Source organism: Podarcis muralis, chromosome 1 (genome assembly GCF_964188315.1).
Source record: "Podarcis muralis chromosome 1, rPodMur119.hap1.1, whole genome shotgun sequence".
NCBI classification, from domain to species: domain Eukaryota; kingdom Metazoa; phylum Chordata; class Lepidosauria; order Squamata; family Lacertidae; genus Podarcis; species Podarcis muralis.
The window spans coordinates 84,721,480-84,745,523 of NC_135655.1; the positions used below are offsets into that span (position 1 = coordinate 84,721,480).

At 48.7% G+C, this 24,044-nt stretch overlaps 1 protein-coding gene across 2 annotated transcripts in view; it reads left to right on the forward strand.

Annotated features, from left to right (window-relative positions):
- ABCB6 (ATP binding cassette subfamily B member 6 (LAN blood group)) overlaps positions 1–23,693 on the forward strand; it is a 28,990-nt gene extending 5,297 nt beyond the window's left edge. The window contains exons 3-20 of one of the 2 annotated variants that reach the window (XM_028741327.2): positions 83–220; positions 2,489–2,678; positions 7,940–8,032; positions 8,705–8,897; positions 9,058–9,179; positions 10,280–10,389; positions 10,653–10,718; positions 10,969–11,094; positions 13,202–13,278; positions 16,024–16,087; positions 16,593–16,678; positions 16,858–16,915; positions 17,087–17,191; positions 19,723–19,897; positions 20,931–21,043; positions 22,040–22,134; positions 22,396–22,464; positions 22,768–23,693. In XM_028741327.2, coding sequence (XP_028597160.2) covers positions 83–220; positions 2,489–2,678; positions 7,940–8,032; positions 8,705–8,897; positions 9,058–9,179; positions 10,280–10,389; positions 10,653–10,718; positions 10,969–11,094; positions 13,202–13,278; positions 16,024–16,087; positions 16,593–16,678; positions 16,858–16,915; positions 17,087–17,191; positions 19,723–19,897; positions 20,931–21,043; positions 22,040–22,134; positions 22,396–22,464; positions 22,768–23,077 — 2,190 coding nt within the window. In that variant the 3' untranslated portion in view covers positions 23,078–23,693. Of the gene's footprint in view, positions 1–82; positions 221–2,488; positions 2,679–6,200; positions 6,301–7,939; positions 8,033–8,704; positions 8,898–9,057; positions 9,180–10,279; positions 10,390–10,652; positions 10,719–10,968; positions 11,095–13,201; positions 13,279–16,023; positions 16,088–16,592; positions 16,679–16,857; positions 16,916–17,086; positions 17,192–19,722; positions 19,898–20,930; positions 21,044–22,039; positions 22,135–22,395; positions 22,465–22,767 lie in introns of those variants that run through there. The other variant, XM_028741344.2, reaches the window with a different exon arrangement.
- The last annotated feature ends 351 nt before the right edge of the window (positions 23,694–24,044 follow it).

The following is a 24,044-nucleotide window of genomic DNA, read 5'->3' on the forward strand; positions in this document are numbered from 1 at the left end:
TTTGTAGCTTTCAGTGGGGAGCAAAGCGGGGCAGGTGGGTCGCTGCGAGAATCACATCTGACATGAGATCAACCTCCTCCAGGTACAATTCAGCCTGTGGTTACTGCGCTACTTCTGCACCTTCGCCCTCTTTGCCCTGGGGATAAAGGCCCCAGGGTTGCCCCGAAAACCCTACATGCTGCTGATCAATGAAGATGAACGCGACGTGGAGCAGAGTCAGGTAGGTTTCTCTTCTCCTAAACAGCCCAATTCTTCTTCTACGTCTCCCTGTCTCTGTCTATCCTGTTAATTCCACCCCCGTGAACCAGTTGCAGGGTGTGCAGGGAGGGAACTAGAATGACATTATTGGTGCCAGAAGCACTACTCTGTTAAGAAGAGCCTGTAGCTGTGGTTTCTCTCTTTAAAATAGCTGCCATTTTGAAACAGTATTACAGTTCCACACAGGGGCCACATTCACACCATATATTTAAAGCACTGTGACTCTAAGCAGTCATGACTCCCCCCAAAGAATTCTGGGAGCTGTAGTTTGTTAAGAGTTCTGAGAGTTGTTGGGAGACCTCTATTCTCTTCCCAGAACTACAGTTTCCAGAGTGGTTTTACAGTTAATCCCTGCATACAGATCAGGAGCTTTTAACCAATGATATGACACTGAAAAAAATAAACAGGTGGATGCTGCTTTTGTGGTCCTGGAGCTGCAGTGGGGTGGGGTGGGGGGAGCAGCACCTGTTGAATTTATCCGAATTTTAAAGATGTTAAAATCACAGGAGCCTCAGTGGCTAACCTCTGGATGGAGAGAACTGGCAATGCTAGAATGCACCTTCAGAGTAGATTGCAGGCTGTAGGGAAAAGTTCACCAAAGGTGTGGTTTGAGGAGGTTTGGAAACAAGTGTGCCTAGCTGGTTCAGTGGCACGAAACTTCCCTGTGAGGTGGAGCACTCAGAGTGCCCTGAGGCAAAACTGTTGACTAACCTTACCAGTGGCCCTTTTGCCATGGACTGTTGGGCTAGTGAGAGATTGAGTACTTGTGTACATTTAGGGCTGTTGTAAAGGTTACAGAGAGGCAAGTTAGATATGGATGTGTCAATATAGTAGGGTGGGATCTGATTTTTTTAAATCAAAATGAATGCCAATCATCTGATGTCCAAGTTGGCCTCTGGGGTACAGACAGATAGTGATCTGGCCTGCTGGGTGGTCCTAAAAGATTCCCCACCGCATTATAGACAAAGATAATACCACAGGGTGAGTGAGTTAAGGAGCTGAATGTTCATTGCTCCCTTTTACACTGGTGGCTAATGAAGGAAATTTTGCAATTGTGCAAAAGAGCTTTGAGTTCTATCTAATATATATTTTAAATGTTCATCGTTGGAGAATCACTTTTGTTGGTTTAAAAAAAGGGGGGGGGGGACTGAAGGTGAATGTGAATAGGCTCCAGCAGGTGGCACTGTGGGTATTTCTTGTATATGTTCTCTGCACTAATCAATAAAAAAATAGAATTTGCTGCCCATGCCATCAGTGCCGTTTCTGCAACCAGAAAATCTGATCTCTGTGACCTGTATCAATTATGCAATTTAAACAGATGTTCACAATGTCTTGTATTAATTCTGCAATATTAAAAATTAGCTTCTGCAATGTATTTGGGTTTGGGGAGAAAATGTGATTAATTAAGGAAGGGGAACCGTTGGCCCTCTGGGTGTTCATAGACTCCAGCACCCCTCAGCCCCAGTCAACATGGCCAATGGTCAAGGATGATGGGAGTTGTAGTCCATCAACGTATGGAGGACCACAGGTTCCCCACTTCTGCCATAATAAATTGATGGAGGAGGGCAAAACCAACAGCTGTTTGCCATGACACCAAATCTTGTGAATCTCCTGGAACATCTAGTTGACCACAGAATGTTATACTAGAAGGACCTTAATGGTCCTTGGAGTAATCTGTAATTTCACTTCTTTTGCTGGAATAGCGGCATTTACTGGTGAGTGTCATTACGTGGTTCAAGTACTGTATTCCTATACCACTATAACTGCTTGAGAATACTGGGCCAGATTGGAGGTCACTGGTTCTGCTTCATACAGTAAAATCTGGACACCGTGGACCCTCTGAATATATATTTCATTTCATTTCTTAAATTTATATCCTGCTCTTTCTTGTAAAGGAGTCCTATTCAAACATTTAAAAAAAGATTTTGCAACACTGCGCCTTTCTAGTCCTATTTTTTCCTGAACATTTTCTGCACCGAACCCTCAAGTTCTGTGACTCTCAAGGTTTTGCTTCCCTTTCCAGTTGTGTTTACTTGAAATGCTCTCTGTGCCCTTTGCTGAGAAGTGACCATAGCCCCCCCCCCATCTTGCTCAGTTGCCCCTCCCAGGTGTTGGCTCTCATCGTTGCCCAGATGCCATTTGAATAGGTTGTTGTGGTCCCCTTCCCCAAATATCCCCTGCCAAAAAGCAGAGTCCCCTTCCCCTACTCACTGTCCTTTCTGTGTCTCAGCCCCTGCTTCCAGATGCCAGACAGAATCGCTCCACCTGGAGGGATCTGGGCCGGAAGATAAGCCTCCTCATACAGTACATGTGGCCCAAGGGGAGCTACCCACTGCAGGGGCTGGTGATCGTCTGCCTGATGCTGATGGGGCTGGAGCGTGGCATCAACGTCTTTGTGCCCCTCTACTACAAGTACATTGGTAAGCGGAAAGGGCTGCTTCCAGGGAGGCATGGTGCTGCCGCCCCTAGCAGAGGCGGATGTGCAATGGGAGAGGGCCTGGCATTAATGCCAGGGGTTTCTCTTAGACTGGGGTGTGGGGAGAGGACAGAACCTCTGTTTGGACAAGTATTCTGAATTGACCAAGAGAGGGCGCCCTGATATAGGCATTGGCAAATGTGCAGAGGACTTAGAAGGAAGAGAAGGGGCCAAGGGCAACCTTTGGGGCTGCTTAAAGGTAAAGGGACCCCTGACCGTTAGGTCCAGTCGCAGACGACTTGGGGATTGCGGCGCTCATCTCACTTTATTGGCTGAGGGAGCTGGTGTACAGCTTCCGGGTCATGTAGCCAGCATGACTAAGCTGCTTCTGGCGAACCAGAGCAGCGCACGGAAACGCCGTTTACCTTTCCGCCAAAAGCCAGGTAGACCTTTGGCTGGATACAGATATTGCAGCCAACTGGAAGCTCTCCAGGGAGCGGGTCCTTATCAAACACTTGTTTCTAAGCCCTAGTTTTGGAGGCACTCGCTCAATGTGTAATGTTTGAAGAGGCCCTTAAGCAGCCTGGTTCCTTGAGGCCTGCAGAGCCCTTGACACGTTTAAGGGACAGGCTTGGCATGTCCAGCACAGCATGAGGGCTCAGGGCTTCCAAAGCACGCACCATCAGGGGCGAGAGAATGCCCCAGGGCCTGAGGTGGTGCAGAGCAGCTTATATAGATAATAATTTTATTATTTATACCCCGCATATTGTGCTGGGTTGCCCCAGCCACTCTCCTTGTTGTGGCATGAGGAGAAGCAGTTTTTAAATAGATTCCTTGCCTGGTACTGGAGGCCGACTACCCACATGAGAATAAGCTCTGGTTGTTATTATTATTATTGTTTTAAATACTGGGACAGTGTGCTCAGAGCATGATCTCTTGAGGTGGAGCCAGTCATAAGAAGTAAACAGGGCTGTTGAGTCCTCGTTGCACTGACTGACCACGTTGCTCCCGATTCCTCTTGCCCCTTAGAACTAGGCTGGACAGCCAGTGTGGCCCCCCAGACATCCCTACTTGGCCCTCAGAACTTTCCCCTAGCCAAGCCCCTCACCGGCCCTGCATCATGTCCCAAAGCGTTGTTGCCTGTCTGGAATGTGTCCTTGAACTCTGGGAATGCCTCTTGCTTACCTGGATGGAGGACAGAGAAGGGTGTGTGAAGAGAGTGGGCTGCTGTACAAAGCTAAAATTTACATTTGTTGCCCAGCCCACTTTTGCCTCTGGCTCCGCCCAGCACTAGCATGTGGTCCACGGAAGGTTGTCCAGGAAGGAATGCAGCCCTCGGGCCCTAGAGGCACCTCAAGCCTTGTGAAGAAGAAAGAGGCAGTGCACTGAGGCTGAGGGTGGGGGCAGTTCTTTGCTGTACCACTTGGGACTGCAGGGGTGGAAGTTGTTGTTATTATTATTATTATTATTATTATTATTATTATTATTATTATTTATACCCCGCCCATCTGGCTGGGTTTCCCCAGCCACTCTGGGTGGCTTACAGCATATCTAAAACATAGCAAAACATCAAATATGAAAAACTTCTCGATACAGGGTTGCCTTCAGATGTCTTCTAAAAGTTATGTAGTTCCTTATCTCCTTGACATCTGGTGGGAGGGCGTTCCACAGGGAGGGCGCCACTACCAAGAAGGCCTTCTGCCTGGTCTTACTTCTGAATGGTTTCTCATATAAAAATAGCTGATGATAGAAGAAGGTGAAGGGAGTTGCATTGCCTCTCCCCAATATGCCAGTTTAAAAAATCTGGCACCCCCTCCTGCTCGCAGTCTCTAGAATGCTGCCATCTCATTTTTGCAAACTAGGTAGAGCAGGAATTGCTTCCGCCCCTGTGTTTACATTCCTCCATTCGGCCCCATTCTTCATCAAAGCCTTCTTGTTTCCCTTCCTCTACCAAGCTTGACTCTCCCTACACACCTCCAGGATCTCATCCCTGCTCTCCTGTGGCTTCCCTCCCTCCCTCCCAGGCCAACCTTCTTCATCAAACTTACATTTTGAACTTTGTGGGCCAGGATGCAACTTTCCTGTTTAGGAACGTGTTTAATAAGAGTAGAGGGAGACTTGCATTTCCAACTGAATCTGCACAGTCATATGGCATTAGTTTGGGGGATTGGGAGAAGACTTTGGTACAGGAAGACTCGGGGAATTTAGTGACGCTCTTGGATCTCCCTGAGGCTTCTGCCCTGAGCCCTGTGGTGACCTCCTATCTTGCTTACTCCCAGACTAACTCTGCATTGAGCTTCTGGGGTGGGGGGGTGGGGAAGAGGTGGGCAGGCTGTGGAGGAGGGGCGCTGCCTTTGTTAGCAGAAGCCGTTGGTGTGTGCCAGGTTCCCATGCCCCGGTGGGCGGTGCAAGTGCCAGCTCAGGGCAGCTATTGAGAGGTGTCTGAATAGGGGAGGATGGACTCCGGACCTGCCTTTCAGCCCTGACTTTTAGACTTTACAAAGGAGTCATTGCAGGCGGGAGGCATGGAATTGCAAACTGCATACCAAATCGCTCGATGGGAATGGATTCGGGAGTGGGGGAAGCTCTCTGCCCTACATGCTAAGCAGCTGCTGAGCAGATATATTCTTCTCCGTCCCACCTGGGGGAGATGGGTGCACCCTCCAGATCTCAGCCAGATCGCCTAGCCTGCCAGCAACCTCGGCACATCTAGCTGCTGTTTCTGCCAGTCCTGGGCCCAAATGCTCTTACCTGCAGCACGGACTTAAGAACAGGGGCAGGCCATGCTGGTCCAGAGCAATGCTCCATCTAGCTCTGTGATGGGCGAACCAGGCCTCTGTCAGGCTGCTACATATGGCCACCGAACTCCAGGTAGCTTTGCTGCACTTTCCTTCTTGCCATTATTGCCAAGGCATGGAAGGAGGTGCAATGAAGCAGAAGTGGGTGGAGAGATGACACACCTCCAAGTCTGGGATTCAGTCTGGGAGATCTGGGTTGAAACCCTACCTTTGCCACGGGCCCGTTGTGTGGCTTTAGCCGCCTCCCTGTTGTTCGTCCTCAGTTCGCTGTGTTGCAGAATGGGAACAGCCTACCTCGTGGTAGCTGCGTAGAACAAAATATTGCAAAAGAGTTATTTTAAAATGAAAATCACCCTGTGGGTGATGTGTAATAACAGCAGTGAGGTCTCTGTTCCGGGTTGCCCGTCCTCATTGCCTCCCCGCACCCCGCAAGGATGCCAACCTCTCTCCACGCGTGAGAGTATCATTTCTACCTGTGCTTGGGAACAGGGTGGATTAACACTCTCCACCATGTGCTGGGTAAAGCAAGTTGGGATGGGGGAAGGGGATCCTCTCCCCCCCCAATGTAGAGAGAATGAAAGGCAAAGGAGGGGCACTCCCAGATGGGGTCACCCACCCTGCCAGTTAGGATTACCCAGCAAAGTGCCGCTGGCGGGGAGCAAACAAGGAGCCTTTGTGTCCTCTGCCTGGTCTCCCAGCAGCCCAGCAGTGGGGCGGGAGGGGTGGGATCTTTGTGGCTGTGTGGTGCCTTGAAAGAGAATAAAGGAAGCCAGGAGACTCCACCGGTGGTGTCTTTCCCAGCAAAGGATGGGGCAGGATGAGTACGAGGTATGCAAAACAAGGAGGGGGACTATCAGAGGAGAGCTCTGTGTCAGGAGAGCAGGATCCGACCCAAAGTGGGAAGCTTTCAGGCTATAATGCCTGGTGGGGTTTGGCGGGGGGTGGGGGCGTGAGGAAACCCCAAAGCTGGTGCTTTGAAATCACGAGGATACAGGAGTGGGAGATGGCCACTTTCCGCTCATCAAGCTGTGTGCTGCCTGTCCATCACAGTCCAAAACTGATGATGAAATCCCCCACCCACCCTAGCCCGATCCAAACAGTTTTGCTCAGGCTTTTGCCCGCAATAATACCTCTTCCCCACCCCTGCCTGTTCTGTGGCAGCCCTGCCTCCTCCTAAGGCAGCAGTGCCCTATAGGCCTGGGCAGCCTATGAGATTCAGGGGATGAGACTACAACAGGTAGGCGTTAGGCATTTCCTTGGCACTCGTAGATACAGCCACCATTCTCAGGCAGGAACGCAGGGGAGCTAATTGTAGGCATTTTTTTCTTGATCTGCTGAGGTAGCTCTGTCCTTCTCCATCCAGGCCAGCTTTGAGATCTTTGTTGCCTGGGCACAAAGATCAAGTTTCATGGTGCTTTTCCCGAAAAAATAGCAGTATTTCAGTATTTGGGACCTATTGCCTGGGGTCATTGCCCCACTGTATGACTGTGCATGGCTTGAGACAAAAGCTGGCGTAAAGAGGTGTGCCTTCAGCATTCACCCAAAGCTGTGTAATGAAGATACCAGACTCACCTCTGTGAGGAGGGAGGTGCACAACTTAGGGGCTGCCACAGATAATGCCTTCTCTCTGCCCCCCCCCCCCCAGTTTTGAGATAGGATGAGAACTTCCATGCATTTACTGCATGTATAACGCAGGGCTCCCATGATGTCTTTGGGGATCAGTTTCTGTGGGCAGCATCTTGCTGGAAGCAGTGTCACAGCCTAGACTCAGAATTCTTCTTCTGAGTGTTCCTTCCAGCATAAGTCTGGAGCGTGTCAACAAGAGACAAGGCCTTTTCAGTGGTGACTCCTCTCCTCACAACCCTTCATTCCCTCCCTTCATGGAACGCTCTCCCCAAACAGACTTGGCCACATGAATGCCTTTTCATTGCCTGGCAAAACTTTTATCTTTCCCCAGACATTTCATTCTGCTATTTTTGTGGACTTTTCCTGGCTAGTTAATTTTAATAGTGATCATGTTTAGACATTTTGTGCTGTAACTTGTCTCGAGACTATTTTGTATGAAGCAGAGTCACCAACAGAATTAAGGCAAGGGTGGGGAATGTTTTCCAGACCGAGGGCCACTTTCCCTTCTGGGCAACCTTCTAAGGGCCACATCTCGGTGGCGGGTGGTGCCAGGGGCAAAGGTGTGTGGAGCAGTGCAGATCGTACCCTTGTACAATAGTCTAGCTTCTACAAACACACACCCCTTTCTGTCCTCCATCTGGGCAGCCAAAGCATTAGCAGAGCTTAAGGGCACATTCCAGCCAGGCAAAAACACCCAAGGAGGGTGCAAAGCGGATCCAGTATGTGTGTTATACTGAGAGTGCCTGAGAGCAACGTAGAGAGGCTTGTGGGACTTCATTTGGGCTCTGGGCTACGCCTTTGGTTATGGCCTTCAAAGTGACTATTGTTTCCTGTCCTCCAGTGAACGATCTGACGACAGGGGCTAGTTGGCGTATCCTGCTTCAAACCGTCTGCATCTATGCGGCCCTCAAGTTCCTCCAGGGAGGAGGTGCTGGTGAGTCAGTTGTTGTGCGTACACACCCGCACATGTGCACTTTGGCTGAGGCTGCTTTGGGATTACCTGCGTCCACCTTCGCCATCCGTTTGTGCTTTCTCTCCATTTTTAGCCTTCCTGCATACTGAGAAAGCAGGTGGTTCCGTTAATCCGTTGTGAGGAGCGTGTGGCCTTTTGGATGACGTTGGACCAGAACTCCCACTGTTCCTGGTCACAGGCCATGCTGACTGGGTCCAACAGCAACCAAAGGGCTACAGGTCCCCCACCTGTCCCAATCTTGACACCCTCATGAGCCCCCAGCGTTCAGTAGATCCCATAGGCCCCTAAGCATAAACCCTTTGGTCGTTTTTTCTTTTCTTTTAATTTGCAAACAAATATACTTCTACATACCCGGGAGTCCCCTGTCTGCTCCCAGGGAGGTATAGTTGGCAGTGGAGAACCAACCGTCCTCAGCTCCAGCAAAAGCAGCCCCTAGAACAGTGACATTCAGAGTGAACTTTGCCTGCGCTCAGGGATGCTTGAAGGCTCCAAGGTAGTTGCAAGGCAATAGAAGCCATTTGCCAGATCCTTCTGGGTTACAGTTCTTGTTTAAGGTGACAGCGGTAGGAGGCAGGTGTTCAACTGGAAGCAGCAGACAACCACAGGAGCCAACTCCTGCTCTTCTTTCTCTAGGCTCCTCTGGCTTCATTAGCAACATGCGCACTTTCCTGTGGATCCGCGTGCAGCAGTTCACCAGCCGCGAAATCCAGGTCCAGCTCCTCAGGCACCTCCACAGCCTCTCCCTTCGGTGGCACCTGGGTCGCAAGACAGGAGAGGTGCTGCGCAGTGTCGACAGAGGCACTAGCAGCATCAACAACTTGCTCAGGTGTGCTTGTGGGTCTGGCTAGTGGGGGGCTCTCCATCACTCCTGGCTCAGGGGTGCCTGCACTCACGTGTTTACTCCTGGCGATGTTGGTGGCCCTTGCATGCCGTGTGACCTTGCCTATCATGTGACCTGACTTGCCCCCCCCCCTTCTATCCCGCAGCTACATTGTCTTCAGCATCTTCCCCACGATAGCCGACATCATAATTGCGATTGTGTATTTCACCACAACCTTCAGTGCCTGGTTTGGCCTTATCATCTTCCTCTGCATGAGCTTTTATCTCGGTGAGTGCTTGCAGCGGGGGACCCAGGAGGTAAGGTGGCCAGGGAGAAGGTTTCCACCACTGCAGCTACTATAGAAACCCGTTAGCATGCCTTTCACTTGACAGGTATTTGGGATTGTAGGGAGAAGAGCGGGAGAAGATAAGGGTGGTGAGGGTGGCTTGGACTGGTGGCGTCTTGAGGTGGGCTAAAGTGTGGTCCTGGTCAGATGTGCATTTGTGGAGTGCTGGGCAGCTGTGAGTAAGGTTGTGGGAAAGAGAGAGATGGGATCTGATGGGGGAGACTGTAAGTGTGGGTGGGGTGGTCTTCATTTGTTACATTTGTGCCCAGAAACATATCCCGAAGATTGATACAGTAAAGGTGAATTGCATCATCATTTATGAGCGATGTGATCAGGTAATAAAAAGATCTTTTGACAATAGCAGCATGCACAAAAGCAAGAGGATAGCTTCTGAGGATTGGCTTCTGCTCTGGTGCTTTATCATAAAAAGCAGCAGTTCATACAGCTGAAGACAATTCACATCTCAAATACAAATTAGTGTACTGATAGTATTGCTCCTGAAAGGTTAAGCATATACTTTTGGGTGTTAAAAGTTGTGTTACAATCAAGCAGATTTTTGTCCTGCATGATGGATTCACCTTAGTGCTCTCCAGTTTACTAGTCATCATTTAAAAATATCTACAAAAAACCTGGTGTAAGGCTTAGATTTTATGTTTTAACCTTACTTTTGAATCATTTTCAAGGTTATTTTCAAGGGGCTATTGAATTATTGCTGCAAAATAGCCTAGGTGCTGCTAAAAATCATGCCAACTCATCATTGGCAAGCTCATTGTGGCATGATTAGTTTGGGGTACCTCTGAGGTAACTAAATTGACAGATAAAGTTCCTTTGACGCAATGGCTTAGGTGTTTCTGTGGATGTGACTGAAAAATGGTTTCCGTTCATTCTGTGTGGGAATACTCGATGTGTAATCCTGTAAGTTTGTATTGACATTTGTGGTGATAATAAATGCTTGAAATGGATCATAATTTTGCTTGTATTTGAGGAATAGTTTTTGTCTGAGTACGCCTCAGTGATTCCAGGCCTCTTTTTTTCTCCATAGCTTTGACTATTATAATGACTGAGTGGCGAACAAAGTACCGCCGTGAAATGAATACCCGTGACAATGAAGCCCGTTCCCGAGCTGTTGACTCGCTTCTGAACTTTGAGACGGTACTTAAACCCCTACCCTAGTGAGCCTAGTGTGAGGGGAGAATGAGGAGTAGCAGCAAGCCTTTTTGGGTGGTTTACTGCCTAAAACAGCTCAGGCTCCAGGTTTCAGTTGAGTAGAGCAGGACATCTGCCGGCTGATCTGAAGCTGAATCCCCAGGTCGGGTGAATGTCTCTAGTTTGTGGAGGGAAGCTAGAAGGCTCTAGCTTCAAGTGGAGGGAGCCTGGCCTGGCACTGCCTCATCCGTGTCATGATTTTGTTGTAGGTGAAATATTACAATGCCGAGAACTATGAGGCTACCCGCTTCAATGATGCCATTGTCAAGTACCAGGTATGGAAGGACCAGGGTGTGGCAACTGGGCTTCCATCTTCCATTATCTTTGGGGTACACTGTCTGCTCCTCCTCTTCCCTATTTCTGCTCCTCCATGTTCATGGTGTTTTGCAGTGGAACAGGGGAAGGCAACTGGGTGCAACAACGCCCTGCTTTGTGGAGGTGGGAGGGTTCAGGGATCTGCTGGGTGCTCTCTGTGGGCCACAGGATGGTTCTGCTGTGGCCCACTTTCTTCTCTCCTCCTGGCAGGTCTCCGAATGGAAAGTCAATGCATCACTGGCACTGTTGAACCAGACCCAGAATCTAGTGATCGGGGTGGGGCTGCTGGCCGGATCCCTACTGTGTGCTTACTATGTGACCAAGAAGAGGCTCCATGTAAGTCCTTGCCCACTGCAGTGCCAGAGGGGCATAGATGGTGTGGGCATCTCTGAGTACACACATCTCTGTATATTTGTGTGATTTTTGTCAGATGTGTGTGCTTTCTATTTGGTTTTAAATTGTATTGCTTTGTATTGTAACCTGCCGTGGGACATTAGGGGGTGGGGTGGGTAATAAATCTAATTACTAATATGAATAATAATACATGGAACCTGTAACTAAGAGCCAGGCCACATGTCACTCTTTCTATGTGGAGGCAACAACATGTGGAGCAGCTGACTACATGGGGCTTCCCTCACTACAGGAAGAGTTTCCATTCTGTTGCCAGCCAGCCCCACAAATCTAGCAGTGGCTTGGGCCTCCTCTACAAATTGGGATCACTCTGCTTGGAGAAATGAAGAGCCACTCTCCCCATTGTTACAGCTGCCAGGCAGAGTCCGCTGGCCTTCCTGAGGCAAGGGAAGCCTCTACAGAGGCCCTGAGTCTCTTTGTAGAGTGTTCTGGTGCAGCTTGAACTAGAGACAGACAGACAGACAGAAACAAAAAAACACAGGGGCACATGTTTCACAACACATTTTGGGGGGATATTTGCAGTCTGTTTTTCGGTTCTGTGAAATGCAACAAAGGCAAGTGAGCAGGAGAGAGGCTGCAAGGAGAGCTGTGGAGGCGGACAAGCTTGCGCCACCTAAGAACCCAAGAGTGGAGGTTGCAGGACGTGGTCTGGTTAAGTTGCGGGAAGGGAAGGCTGGGGGGGACGTAAGAGCTTGGCAGTTTCTCAAAAGTCTTTGTGAAGGGCTAATTAGCCTTTGCTGAATTTCAAAGTTGTGTGGAGACCGAAGGGTCGCAGCGCTCAACCCATGCTGAGAAAAATGGGCAGCCGAGGGTGCAGAAGCTTAAAATGAAACCAGATTGGAGAGCTAGACCTCTCTTTGAGAACAAAAGCAATCACAAGCAAGAGGCAAGGCTGGAAAAGGTTTGTCACCAATTAAGAGATCTAAAGGGGAGTGGGGGGGAACCTCACCAAATGGGAGCTAGTTTCCACCAACATCAGAAGAAAGAGACCAGCATGTTTTGGGTTTGTAGTCCAGATGTGAAAACACACATTCCCACATGGAGTGCACTCCTAATGATGGTGAGAGAACAAGGATGTATATACTGTATATTAAAGTGGGGAGGAGGTAATGGAAGGGATGCAGTATTAACACATAAGATGAGGGAGCCCTTTCACTCCTAGATCTAAGGCAAGTTGAATATGAATGACAGGAAAACAGAGCTTGGTTAAGTATAAAAGAAATCAATTTGAATAATAGACTTTGCCTTGGCCACAGTGCTGGGCTTTAGCCTGCAATCTGGCCTGTTTGCCCACTGTATTTGTGGTTTCATGAAGTCCTGCAGATGCAGTACTCTGTCAGGTGCACGTTGGCTCTGAAAACTAGGTTTAGGTCTGAATTGCACAGAGGTTCCACAAACAGCCAGCTCAAACCTGATCTGTAACTGGCCCCGCCTTGCACGAGCGAGTTGAACACAATCTCCCTGGCAGCACAACAACAAACATCCTATCTTCCTTAGCTGGTTTGTTCCTAGCTCTCATGATTCGTTGGGCCATGAGAGGAATGTGTGTGTCTGAGTTTGTAGTAGGCTTATAAACCAAAGAGGGGCTTAATGGGGCTTTCGTTGGTCAGGGAGCAAGAATTTATGTGCTGCACGAGTCTTTGACCTTTATCAGCCTTTATCATTCTGCTTCACCAGAATCACCCAACAACCAGCTCCCTCTCGGATGCATGTAGAGTTATGGCTGACTGGGCTCTAATGGTGGGCTGTTGGACTTGAGAAGTGTAGTGCAAATCTATCGCAATACTCTCTCTCTCAGAAACATACCTTATATCTGAGAGGAAAAATTGGGCACTGGAGGGGAGAGATTGTGGGGGGTGGAGGTCCAGCTACTGTTTTGCTTTCCCTAGTAAGGGGTGAGGGATCTCTAATGCAGTTTTGTACAAAGACTTGAAGAGCTGCTGGACTGTTAAAAACAAGACAATAAAGTCCACACTCTGCCACAAGGAGACATCATCATTTTGGCTCTGACTTGCATCTCTGTTCCCTCCAGGTGGGCGATTATGTTCTCTTTGGCACATACATCATCCAACTGTACACCCCACTGAACTGGTTTGGCACCTATTACAGGTAACCTACTCCATAGGCTATTTTGTTCTGTAGTGTTGGTTAGGCATTTTGAGAATGCAGAGAGGAGTGTGTTGATGAAATTTGAGGGACTTTGTCCACACACAGAGAGATTGCAAAATTGGACAGTGTTACATGAAAGCCTGTTCAGTGCAGCGTCTCCATGCTGCTACCTCCCAGACTGCGGTTTGCCTAACAGTAAAGTGCCACCACATAGAGGGCTACAAAATCTGTGTCTGAAGGAAACCATAATCCATAGAGAAAACCACTTGTCAATTTATTGTTGTACAGAGGATGACGAGGTAATGTGAAGCAAAAAGATATGGAGACAAGATGTGAGAAGCCTTAACCAGAAGGAAAAAGGAGCACGTAGACTGGTTTCTGGAATTGAAACTTGACTTTAAACAGCAGATTAAATCAACCAGGCCTGCTATCCCATAAGACAGAAAACTCCCAGGGAATGTATTAACTCTTTACAGATGCATCAAATGCAGGGCAGACCCCTGTGTGAGTTAGGGCATCATAGGCAGAGAACAAGCAAATGTCCGTTGCCCCTTAATATTTTGCTTGAAAACTATAAGGAGGATTTCTGAATATGGTGAGAGTAACGAGCCCCCCCCCTTTTTTTAAGTGGGACAGATATATTTCTGAATAGAAACTCAATACCAGAAGAGAAGGGCTATGTAAGATGAAAATTACATGGTATGGCTGTTTGCACATTACAGTAAAATGGTTCACTGTAAATGCACCTAAGAGGACTCCTTTGCTCCTCCTGGCTTGATTCTTGGCTTACATTTTGAACAAATAAGAGATTGCAGTTCATTTTGCTCTACTGTCAGTAAGCCAAGAAGAAACTTTGGCTACAGATCATGGGAATGAATCAAATAATCGTCCCTGGTTTGTTCATAATGGTAAGCCAAGGATTATGGTTTGTTTAGGAGGAGAAAATCTGGTGCCGTTTTGCTTGTGCACAGAAAGTCTTGCTGTGACATGCAAATGTGGCCTGTATCCAGCATGTATTAAATATATTAAAATCATCATCATCTGACTGGGTTTCCCCAGCCACTCTGAGCAGCTTCCACCATATATAAAAACATAGTAAAACATTAAATCATAAAAAGCTTCCCTATCAGAGCTGCCTTCAGATGTTTCCTAATGTTATATAATTACTCATCTCCTTAACATCTGATGGGAAGGCATTCCACAGGGTGGGCGCCACTACCGAGAAGGCCCTATGCCTATGCCAAGTGCAAAATAATGAATAGAATATTAAATTCAATACTAAATTGATTTCTCAAAAGCCAAGTCAGTAATGAGCGACATTTCCCTCATACCACTATATTGAGCCAAACTCAAAAGTTTCTCTCATTGGTGCAAAGGTGATCCCTTTTGCATCATCTCTTTACAGCCCTAGCAACAAAGATAGAACACCATAAAGACTAACACAGTCCTAGGAAGTTGAAATAAGACTTGGAAATGAGGCCTGTGTTTAGTAACTGTGTCATGAGACGTTCCCCCACCTCCAAAGAGTTTGGGTTGCCCCTTAGCCTCCCCGTCCTCTGAAGTATGAGAGATGGCTACAAAGGAGGTGTGATATCATTTAGTGTGAACATGTGTTAAAGGTTTGGGAACATTTGCTGGTGGGGGAGGTGTGACAGATGGGGTTTGCTTTCATGCTTGGGGGTCTAATTGATTGCCATATTTGGAGTGCAAATACATGGCTTCCCCAGTCCCTTTTCTTTCCTTACCAGAGAAGAGAATTAGACCCACACCCACATCAGTGACACCTAGCAGGGGGTGCCCAAAGGGCCCAAGCCTCAAGTCTTTTGTCCCATGCACCCCATATCTCATCATTATCAGTTTATTTGTATGCTGCTTTCACACAAAACTGCACCCAAAGTAGCTCAGAACATTATCAAATGAACAATAAGGCTAACATTTCAAAATGCATTAGGATAGATAGATGATAGATAGATGATAGATATATAGATAGATAGATAGATAGATAGATAGATAGATAGATGACAGATAAAATACCAGTAAGTACAAAACCTCAATCCATATGTAACATTGTATAAAAACAATGCATTAACCTAACCTAATTTAATAACGTGAGCTGAGCAACACTGAATAAAACAATATGAATAAACTAACATAATAAAATAATAAACTAAACAAAAGTGAGATCTTCAAAAACTTTGCTTACAGCACCACAGCTGGGGGCACTTACAAAGTGCAGTCCTGGTGAAATGCCCAGTCATTTAAATTTGCTCAGAGGCAGCTTAAATACATATACATTAGCACAGGGGTCAGCAAACTTTTTCAGCAGGGGGCCGGTCCACTGTCCCTCAGACCTTGTGGGGGGCCGGACTATATTTTTTGGGGGGGGATTGAACGAATTCCTATGCCCCACAAATAACCCAGAGATGCATTTTAAATAAAAGCACACATTCTACTCATGTAAAAACTCATGGCTCCACAAATAACCCACAGATGCATTTTAAATAAAAGGACACATTCTACTCATGTTAAAACATGCTGATTCCCAGAATGTCCTTGGGCCGGATTTAGAAGGCGATTGGGCCGGATCCGGTTGCGGGCCTTAGTTTGCCTACTCATGCATTAGCATATGCAAATATTATTCACATTTGTGCCACGCACCCGTGCCTCTGAGTGCTTTTTAGTACCTTAAGCAATGCCCACACTACCTGGCCCTGGGTGGTCCAATGGAGTCTCTTTCTTTTTCAGAATGATCCAAAGCTCATTTGTTGACATGGAGAACATGTTTGACCTCTTCAGCGAGGAGCAAGAAGTGAGTTCAGGCCACATCTATGCTGCTGTGAATAGCTGCTAGCCTATCCTCTCTTAGATACCTCTTCCCTTCCCTCCAGCAACTTAAGGGTTTTTTTTGGAAGTGGCTTCTCTCTGATTGTTCACTGTCTGGACTGGGTGATAAGACAGAAATGGGAATAATGATGCTGAATCCCTGTTGTGCTCAAGCACCGAAATTCAAAGGCCACTGTGTGCTTGGAAAACAAAAGGCTATTGCTCTTCACACAGCTTGCAATTACTCTACAGGGCTCATGCCTTCAGAGTGTTGCTATGATGGCCATGTCCTCTCAGGGAGTGTGTTTCTCTGACTGCTCGTAATATTTGCGGGGAGAGGGATTTTGGCATAACCTTCTGCATGCAAACCACACCCTCTACCCACTGACCCTACACTCCCCCCTTTCCAGGAGCTCCTTTGCTTCTGCACACACGGCTTGCCTAGTTAGGCCCAAGACCATGCATGATGTCACAGATTTGTTTACCTGCAGGTGAAGGATGAACCAGGTGCTGCAGACCTTCGGTTTCTGGCAGGACGTGTGGAATTTGAAAATGTCCATTTTGGCTATGTGGAAGGGTAAGGGGGAAGGTCCAGAGAGCTGGGTGGGTGGGTAGTGAGTCAGGAAAGCAGCGGGTGGAGAAGACAGTAAAGAGATTGTGGTAGGTAACGGGCAGAGCGGATGCTCAAAGGATGAAGGAAAATGTGGTGGGCCTCAGCGGAATGTTGGAGATGCTTTTTGTTCACTTTCCTCACAGGAGGGAAGTCCTGCGTGATGTTTCCTTCACAGTGATGCCTGGGCAGACCCTTGCACTGGTAAGGAGAGAGTTCTGCCTAGAATGAACGGCGTTCCCTCGTTTGATTCTGCTACAATGGGAAGAGTGGCAGGTCCCACGGAAGGGGCCCCCCAGTGCTTTCCCCTGCTTACTCGTTCCTCCTGCTGGCTGTACCCATATTGACCCTTCCTCGCCCCCTCTCTCTGCCCAGGTGGGACCCTCTGGCTCAGGAAAGAGCACCATCATTCGCCTGCTCTTCCGCTTCTACGATGTGTGGGGAGGCTGCATCCGAATTGATGGGCAGGATATCTCCAAGGTAACGAGGCCATTATGTTGTGGTGATAGGAGAGGTGGGATTCACCTAACCAGCCCCCTCAGTGGAAGACCTGCACAAAGACTTCTTTCCCTCTCCTGACCCCTGGAATTAGCTTTGGAGGGCGGTCAGGAGCACCCCCAGTACAGTGGGCAGTGGGGGGAGGGGGAGAATAGTTCCATCTGGCAAGTTGCAGTGCTTGCACAGATGAAATGAGTGGAAGAGCGCAATGTTGAAATTCTCCCAAAGGCTTCATTAGTCTTCCAGAGTCTTCCAGCATGGAATGGAGACAAGACTCTTGGCATGACGAGTGGGAGGAAGGAGGTGTCATCCAAAGGAACAAGCAGCTGGCATCCTTGGAATCATGTTATTCTGCTTAAACAAGGAAGGGGAACCTCAGGCCCAGGGTGGCCAAATCTGGCCCTGTGCACTTCTCTGTTTAGCCCTCAGAAGTCTCCCCAGGCAACAGCTCTTCTCCTCAGGCAATATCCTTCACTGTCTTTCACTTTGCACCCTCCATGAGTATTTTTGCCTGACTGGAATATGTTCTTTGACTGCTGAGATGATATTTCTTGGTTGCCTGAATGGACGACACAGAGGGGAGTGTGGGAGTGTGTGGAGAAACTAGAATATTGTAGAAAGATAACATTTAAATGTGTTGCTCAGCCCACTTGCATCTCTGGCCCTTCCCACCATTGCCATTTGGCTCCCAAGCTTAAAAGGTTCCCCCACATTGGCCTAAAGTAGCCCTTGAATGGCTCTGCCACCTTCCACATGCGTACACTCACTCACTCACTCACTCAGGCACATACATTTCTCCTTCTGCTCCTCAGGACTTTTCCTGCCCCAGCCCAGATGCTTAATTCCTGGTTTCTGCTGGTTGCCCCCAGCAAAGCAGAGACGTGTGATTCCATTTAGGGACGGATGAAAGAGCTGTGCTGGGGAAGGCACAGCTGCAAACTGCCTCCACCTCTCCTCTGGCCACCCAGGCTCACTGGGGGAACTGCTACAGGATATCTGGGGAGAGTCCTAGGTGCCCCATCTGGGTGCCAGGATTTCATGAGGGTCTGAGGTTGGCGGGCGGGGGGGTGGGGGGAGAGAGGATTGAAGGGCAGCTGCTCTTTTCATGTCTGCTCCAGCTGCTTGCTGTCTGCTCTTTTGAAATGTGTGGTTCCCCTAGTCTCCCCCACTAGGGTTTTTAATTCTTTTTAAAAAACCTATCCTGCAGGGTTCTTATTTTCACTGGTCATTGGAGCAAAATATCTCTAGGAAGCAGTGGATGCTAATATGCAGGGTAGATGGCACGGGAAACAAGCATGTAAGAGTGTGGAGGGAAGCTTGAAAGATGCATCCCTTCCCATGTTGTGTGTGTGCACACACACTTCTATTTTTCCTCTGATCAAACCATTCTCCCCCCACAAACCTCTACCTGATTTCCCAAAAATAGCAAAACATGTTTACCAAAAGCAACAGAAGAGCAGGTGTCTACATCACAAGTGGTGATTTGCTCATTCAAAGTGCCTTCAGCTCTTTGGATTAAAAAAATGACTGTGTGACTCTCATTTGCCATCATCTACCTTTCTCTGCATCTCCTATAGTGAGGAAAGCCCCTGACATGGAGCTCTGTAGGGTATAGATGATGCTCAACTCAAAAGAGATTAATAACAGAACGTGTCTTGCACTGAAAGGGTTACAATTCTAATGTCCAGAGAATGGCCAGGCTGCCCAAATAATAATCCTTCTCCAGGTTCTACCCTGGGATTTGTGTTACTGGGCCCTCTAGACTGGTGACTCCTTCCGTGGGTGTATTCTGCAGCATGTCGCTATAGCGTATTGGCAGTAGATTTACTCTGGACTGTACACACACCATTTATTCGTCGTTCTGCAATGCTTCCCCCGTTGCCTTCAGGACGGGCAATTCTTGCGCTACGGCGCAACGAAAGCAGGACAAAGGACAACAACCCAGAACATGAAGAGTTTGAAAAGTTACATGATTTCAGCAGGAAACTACAGGGCATGGACCAATGGGAACTGAAGCCCTGAAACGTTTGCAGGTGTTATGGAGAACAAGATCATGTATGAGCAGTGGCGGAACTTCATGCTCTGGCACCGGGGTGGGGGTGGGGGGTGCGTGTCCCGGGGGTGTGACACACGTCCTGGGGGCGTGGCATGCCGCCTGCAGGGGTGTGGCACCCAACGTGGGCAGGGGAGCAGCCCAATGGCACCCCACTAGGATCGCACTGCCGGGGGCGGTGCGCTCCCCCCACACTCCTCTTCCTCCGCCAGTGTGTATGAGCAGAAGTCATCTCATCAAGCATGGACCATAAAAAGAGGGCACTGGGTTGGGCGGTGGCTACTGTCTAATCTGGGAAATTGCCCCCACTTCAAGGTGTGACATCATGGTTGTTCATAGTGACAAGACCCACCTTGCAGATGCCTCAAGCTAAGGCTGTGATAACACCACACTGCTTTGGGGGAGGGTGTGTGTGTTTGTACGCTATTCCTTCAACCCACCCATTTCCCTTTCCCCACAGGCCAAGCAGGCTTCGCTGCGCTCCCACATTGGTGTGGTGCCTCAGGACACTGTCCTCTTCAACGATACCATTCGCAACAACATCCGGTACGGACGCATTGATGCCACCAATGAGGAGGTGATTGAGGCGGCAATCGCAGCTAATATCCATGAACGCATCCTCACTTTCCCCGATGGTAAGGGGCTGCTTGCCACCTCTGGCTTATGCTTGCTGTGCCATCAAGCTCATAATCCACCCTGCAGGATGCTGTGAAACCCAGGATGCTTGTATCGGATGCCTCCTCTTCTGTTGCAGCACATGCCTTGCATGCGAAAGGCCCCGGGTTTCATCACTTGGCCTCTCCAGGCAGGGCTGAGACAGAGAGGCTCCTACCTGAGATCCAGGAGAGCAGCAGCCAGTGAGTGCCTTCTCTCACTTGGCCAATGGACAGGGATGGCAAGAGGCACCAGACTGGGGAAGGCAATTGTGGGCAGTGCTGAGCTAGAGGGCTTCCTCATTCAGCAACTTCCTGGGTTCTTATCTGAACCGAAAGGACCTGCCCCTCGCTCTTACCCTCTCCCTCTCGGGGTCCCCCTTACAGACTCTGCTCATCTCAATGGGTCGAATTCAGTGGGATACGTGCACAGGGAATGAGTTCACTTCCCACAATGGGACTTTTCCTTCTCCCCCAGCCCCATACACTCCTGGTCCTTCACACACACACTGAACCCATCACAAGGGTTCCCCCCACTCTCCAGAGCATATTTTGGGGGCAGGCAGCATGAGGAGAGGGGAGGAAGTTCTGTTGTGTGAGTGGACGTCATCCAACACACACAACTTAGTGGAATCCTATTCAATGTTTTCTAAAAGCTTTTCTCGCTCTTCAGTTAACATGAGCAAGGTCTATGGCAGTCCAGACTCCCACCCCAGAAACCCTGTAAGAGCAGTTGATAGAAGGACCTTTGGGCAATGAGAGCAATCAGGATTGGCTTCCAAAACTAGATATTCAGAGTTTGTCCCATCCCTTCCTGTTTTAAAGCGCCCCGCTTTGGGTTTGCTAAAAGTGTCTATATCAAATCTCCCTTGGTAGTAGACCTGGGAGGTATAGCAAGATGCTGTAAGTGGCCAAAAGAACCAAGGCACTCCCAGTGCCTGAACAGCAGAAGTCACAGGTAGTCCCTCTCGATTACACAGCATTTGATTTTGCTTTGTCCACTTGTACCTGGCAGGTTATGATACACAGGTTGGCGAGCGAGGTCTGAAGCTGAGTGGAGGGGAGAAGCAGCGAGTCGCTATTGCCCGCACCATCTTGAAGAACCCCCAGATCCTCTTCTTTGATGAGGTGAAGAAGGCAAATAATCAAACACACACAGAGCAATCTCGGTTTCCCAATTTCTGGTCCTCACGTTGCCAAAACGCTATCACCCACACAAAAGAGGGGGGAGGACTTGGCACGCTCAGGAGAACCACCGAAGTTAGCATTAATACTGAAATCATTTAGGAATAAGCAAACAAAATCTGAAGGGGGAGAGAGCATGCCAGAAATAACTGAATTAAGGACTGAGCGTGCAAAGTCGGCACAGAATGCTGACTGACCGCTGGGGGATTGGAAAAATGGGGTGTGGGTGGGGAAGGGAACAGGAATGAAGTGACAGGAGCCTTGGATAGAAGCCTTCCCAGTACAACGTTGCTGGTCCAGTTTCTTCCATCTATTTCTGAAATTCATGGATGTGTGGCTCTCCTTATGTAGCCAGAACTATGCCACTCGTGCACAGGAGGGGAGGTATCAGCTTGCCTGGAGGAGACCAAGTAGGTTTTTTTGGGGGGGATAACCATAAGGGAATAAAAACAAAACACCTCAAAACATGCTCAGTGGCAATAAATGCTGGCTGACTGTTTGGGTGAGGAGGGATGGACTGAAGTATCCATTTCATGCTACAACATTTTGTTGTGGGTCACACTCGTTTCCTTGTTCCTAAAGCTAGCTGTCATCTGCCCTTTGCCCTCTTCCTCATATGCTCTCATTTCTTGGAGCTGAAACTCTGGAAATGGTTGGGAGAATGGGTAGCACTCAGCCTTCCTGAATCTGGGAGCCTCCATTCACCGCCACGATGCTATTCAGCTACTTGGAGACCTTCTTTACCATTTCACCTGACCCAAGGGATCTTCTCTGCCATTCTTGGCAATCAGTGTCAAGAGTCCCCGACCTTCATCCACCCACTGCTTTGCCTTGAGTTTGCAACTCATGTTCTGGTACACTTTGAACCTGTTTCATAATTGCAGCAGTTTTAGAACTGCCTAATTTTATTGTTGTAATGCACTCTGGGATCACTTTCAGGCGACATCAGCTCTGGACACCAAGACTGAGAGGAATATCCAGGCATCCCTGGCTAAAGTGTGTGCGAACCGCACCACCATCATCGTGGCTCACAGGTATGGGCAAACATCCTGCCACAGGAGCTTTCTGTTCAGGGCTTCAGCATACTAGCAGCTAGAGGGATGCTGCAGCCTTCGGAAGAGGAGAGCCTAAATACTAGTTCCTCACTTGCATTGATAGCTCCAGGCAGACTCCTCTTCCCTCTCTGGGGAGCTCTAACATGTGGTGTGTTATATTGAGAATCCTGAGCTGGGGAGGGATCACTACTGCATTCTGCCCTCTTAATAACAGCTTCGGTGGTTGTGCTCTCTCTGCAGGCTTTCCACGGTGATCAAGGCCGATCAAATCCTAGTTATCAAGGATGGCCGAGTGATGGAGCGAGGAAGGTAAGCTCTTAGCCATGCCCAGTGCTAAAAATTATAAAATAAGATTTATAACCGGAAATCCAGCCAAGGATTTTTTATTTTTATTTTTGCAATCTGTATGTTATGCAGATTGCAAGCCCTTTAAGGCCGTCAGAGTTTTACAAGCAGAATGGCCACAGGGTTTGGCTGTGTAGATACACAGTGGATCAAAAGGATCCACTACGAAGGCGAGCAAATAGTGGGTCTGTGGATGCTTCTGAGGGACGAAGGGGGCGTACCTGGTATAGAGCCTTGTGAAATTAACTCTCTCTGCCCCTTTAACAGGCACGACCAGCTAGTGGACAAAGGTGGCATCTACTCCGACATGTGGCTGCAACAAGGAAGTGACACGGAGGTGGAGAGCAAGATCAGTGCTGAGTCTGCTGCAGAAAGCAAGGCCAGTGCTTCGACCAAAGCAGGAAGCGAGGAAGGCTCTGCCTATGCAACCAGTGAAAAGACAGAGGAGAGGGAGCAGGAGGGGGAGACAGAGGAGGGAGAGGGGGAGACAGAGGAGGGAGAGGGGGAGACAGTGGAGGGAGAGGGGGAGACAGAGGAGGGAGAGGGGGAGGAAGAAGAGACAAGCACAGAATCATAGCCAAGCAACGAGAACTACTGAGCAGCTGACAGTGACAACAGCAAATCCTGCAAGGATGTGGCTTCGAAGCCAAAAAAGGCAGCAGCTACCACCTCTGCTGTTAGATTTCTGAACCTCCTCTGTATGGCATAAAGGGGGAAATGCTCAGGCACCCATAGCACACAGATGATCCACCAAGTTAGCAGTGAAGCCATGGAGACCAAACTGGAGGAAGACTTCAGGCTGCGTACGGTTCCCAGCATGCAGTTCTTCATGAGCAGGACCTGCACGTAGTGCTAGAGCAACTTCAGAGTATATTCTCCAAGCTACTGCCAGCGTTCCTGGGAAAGCTGTTGCTTGGTGATCCAGGTGTATTATCAGGGAATTGTGAAAGGGGTGGGGGGTGGGGGGAGGCAGGGACCAGGGCTGCCTTGCCCCACTGTTCTCCCCAGCAAAATGCCTTCCTTTGCAAAGATGAATGGAGTGTGGAGGTGGGGGCATGCGTGAACATTTGCCAGCACTTTGTATATAACCACAGAGGGAGAAGCCTGCAGAATGGCTGTGTGTGTGTTTTTGTAAGTTCTGATTTTAAGGTGTCCCATTTTAATTTTCATAAACTCAAAAAAGTGTTTTCAGATCCCTGGATCCTGTTTCTAGTTTTGCCTGCGGGGGAGGAGGATTCGAAAAGGATTAGGGTAACCCCATGCCCCCCCTCCAGATGTTGGCATACTACAACTCCCATCATCCTTATTGGGCCATGCTGGGAGCTTGGAGTCATGCTGACAACAACAGGTTCCCTATGTCAAAGGAGTTTTGGCTGGCAAGCAGGTGGGATGGAGACCCTTCTCACTTCTGCACAACGGAGAGCACAGAGAGAAAGTGCTTCTCATCCTGTGTTAAATATCAAAATGGATCCGGTTTACTTGGATCCCTTGACTACAAAGACGTGGAAAAACAAGAAGGGACCTGGAGTCACGGAGACAGGGTA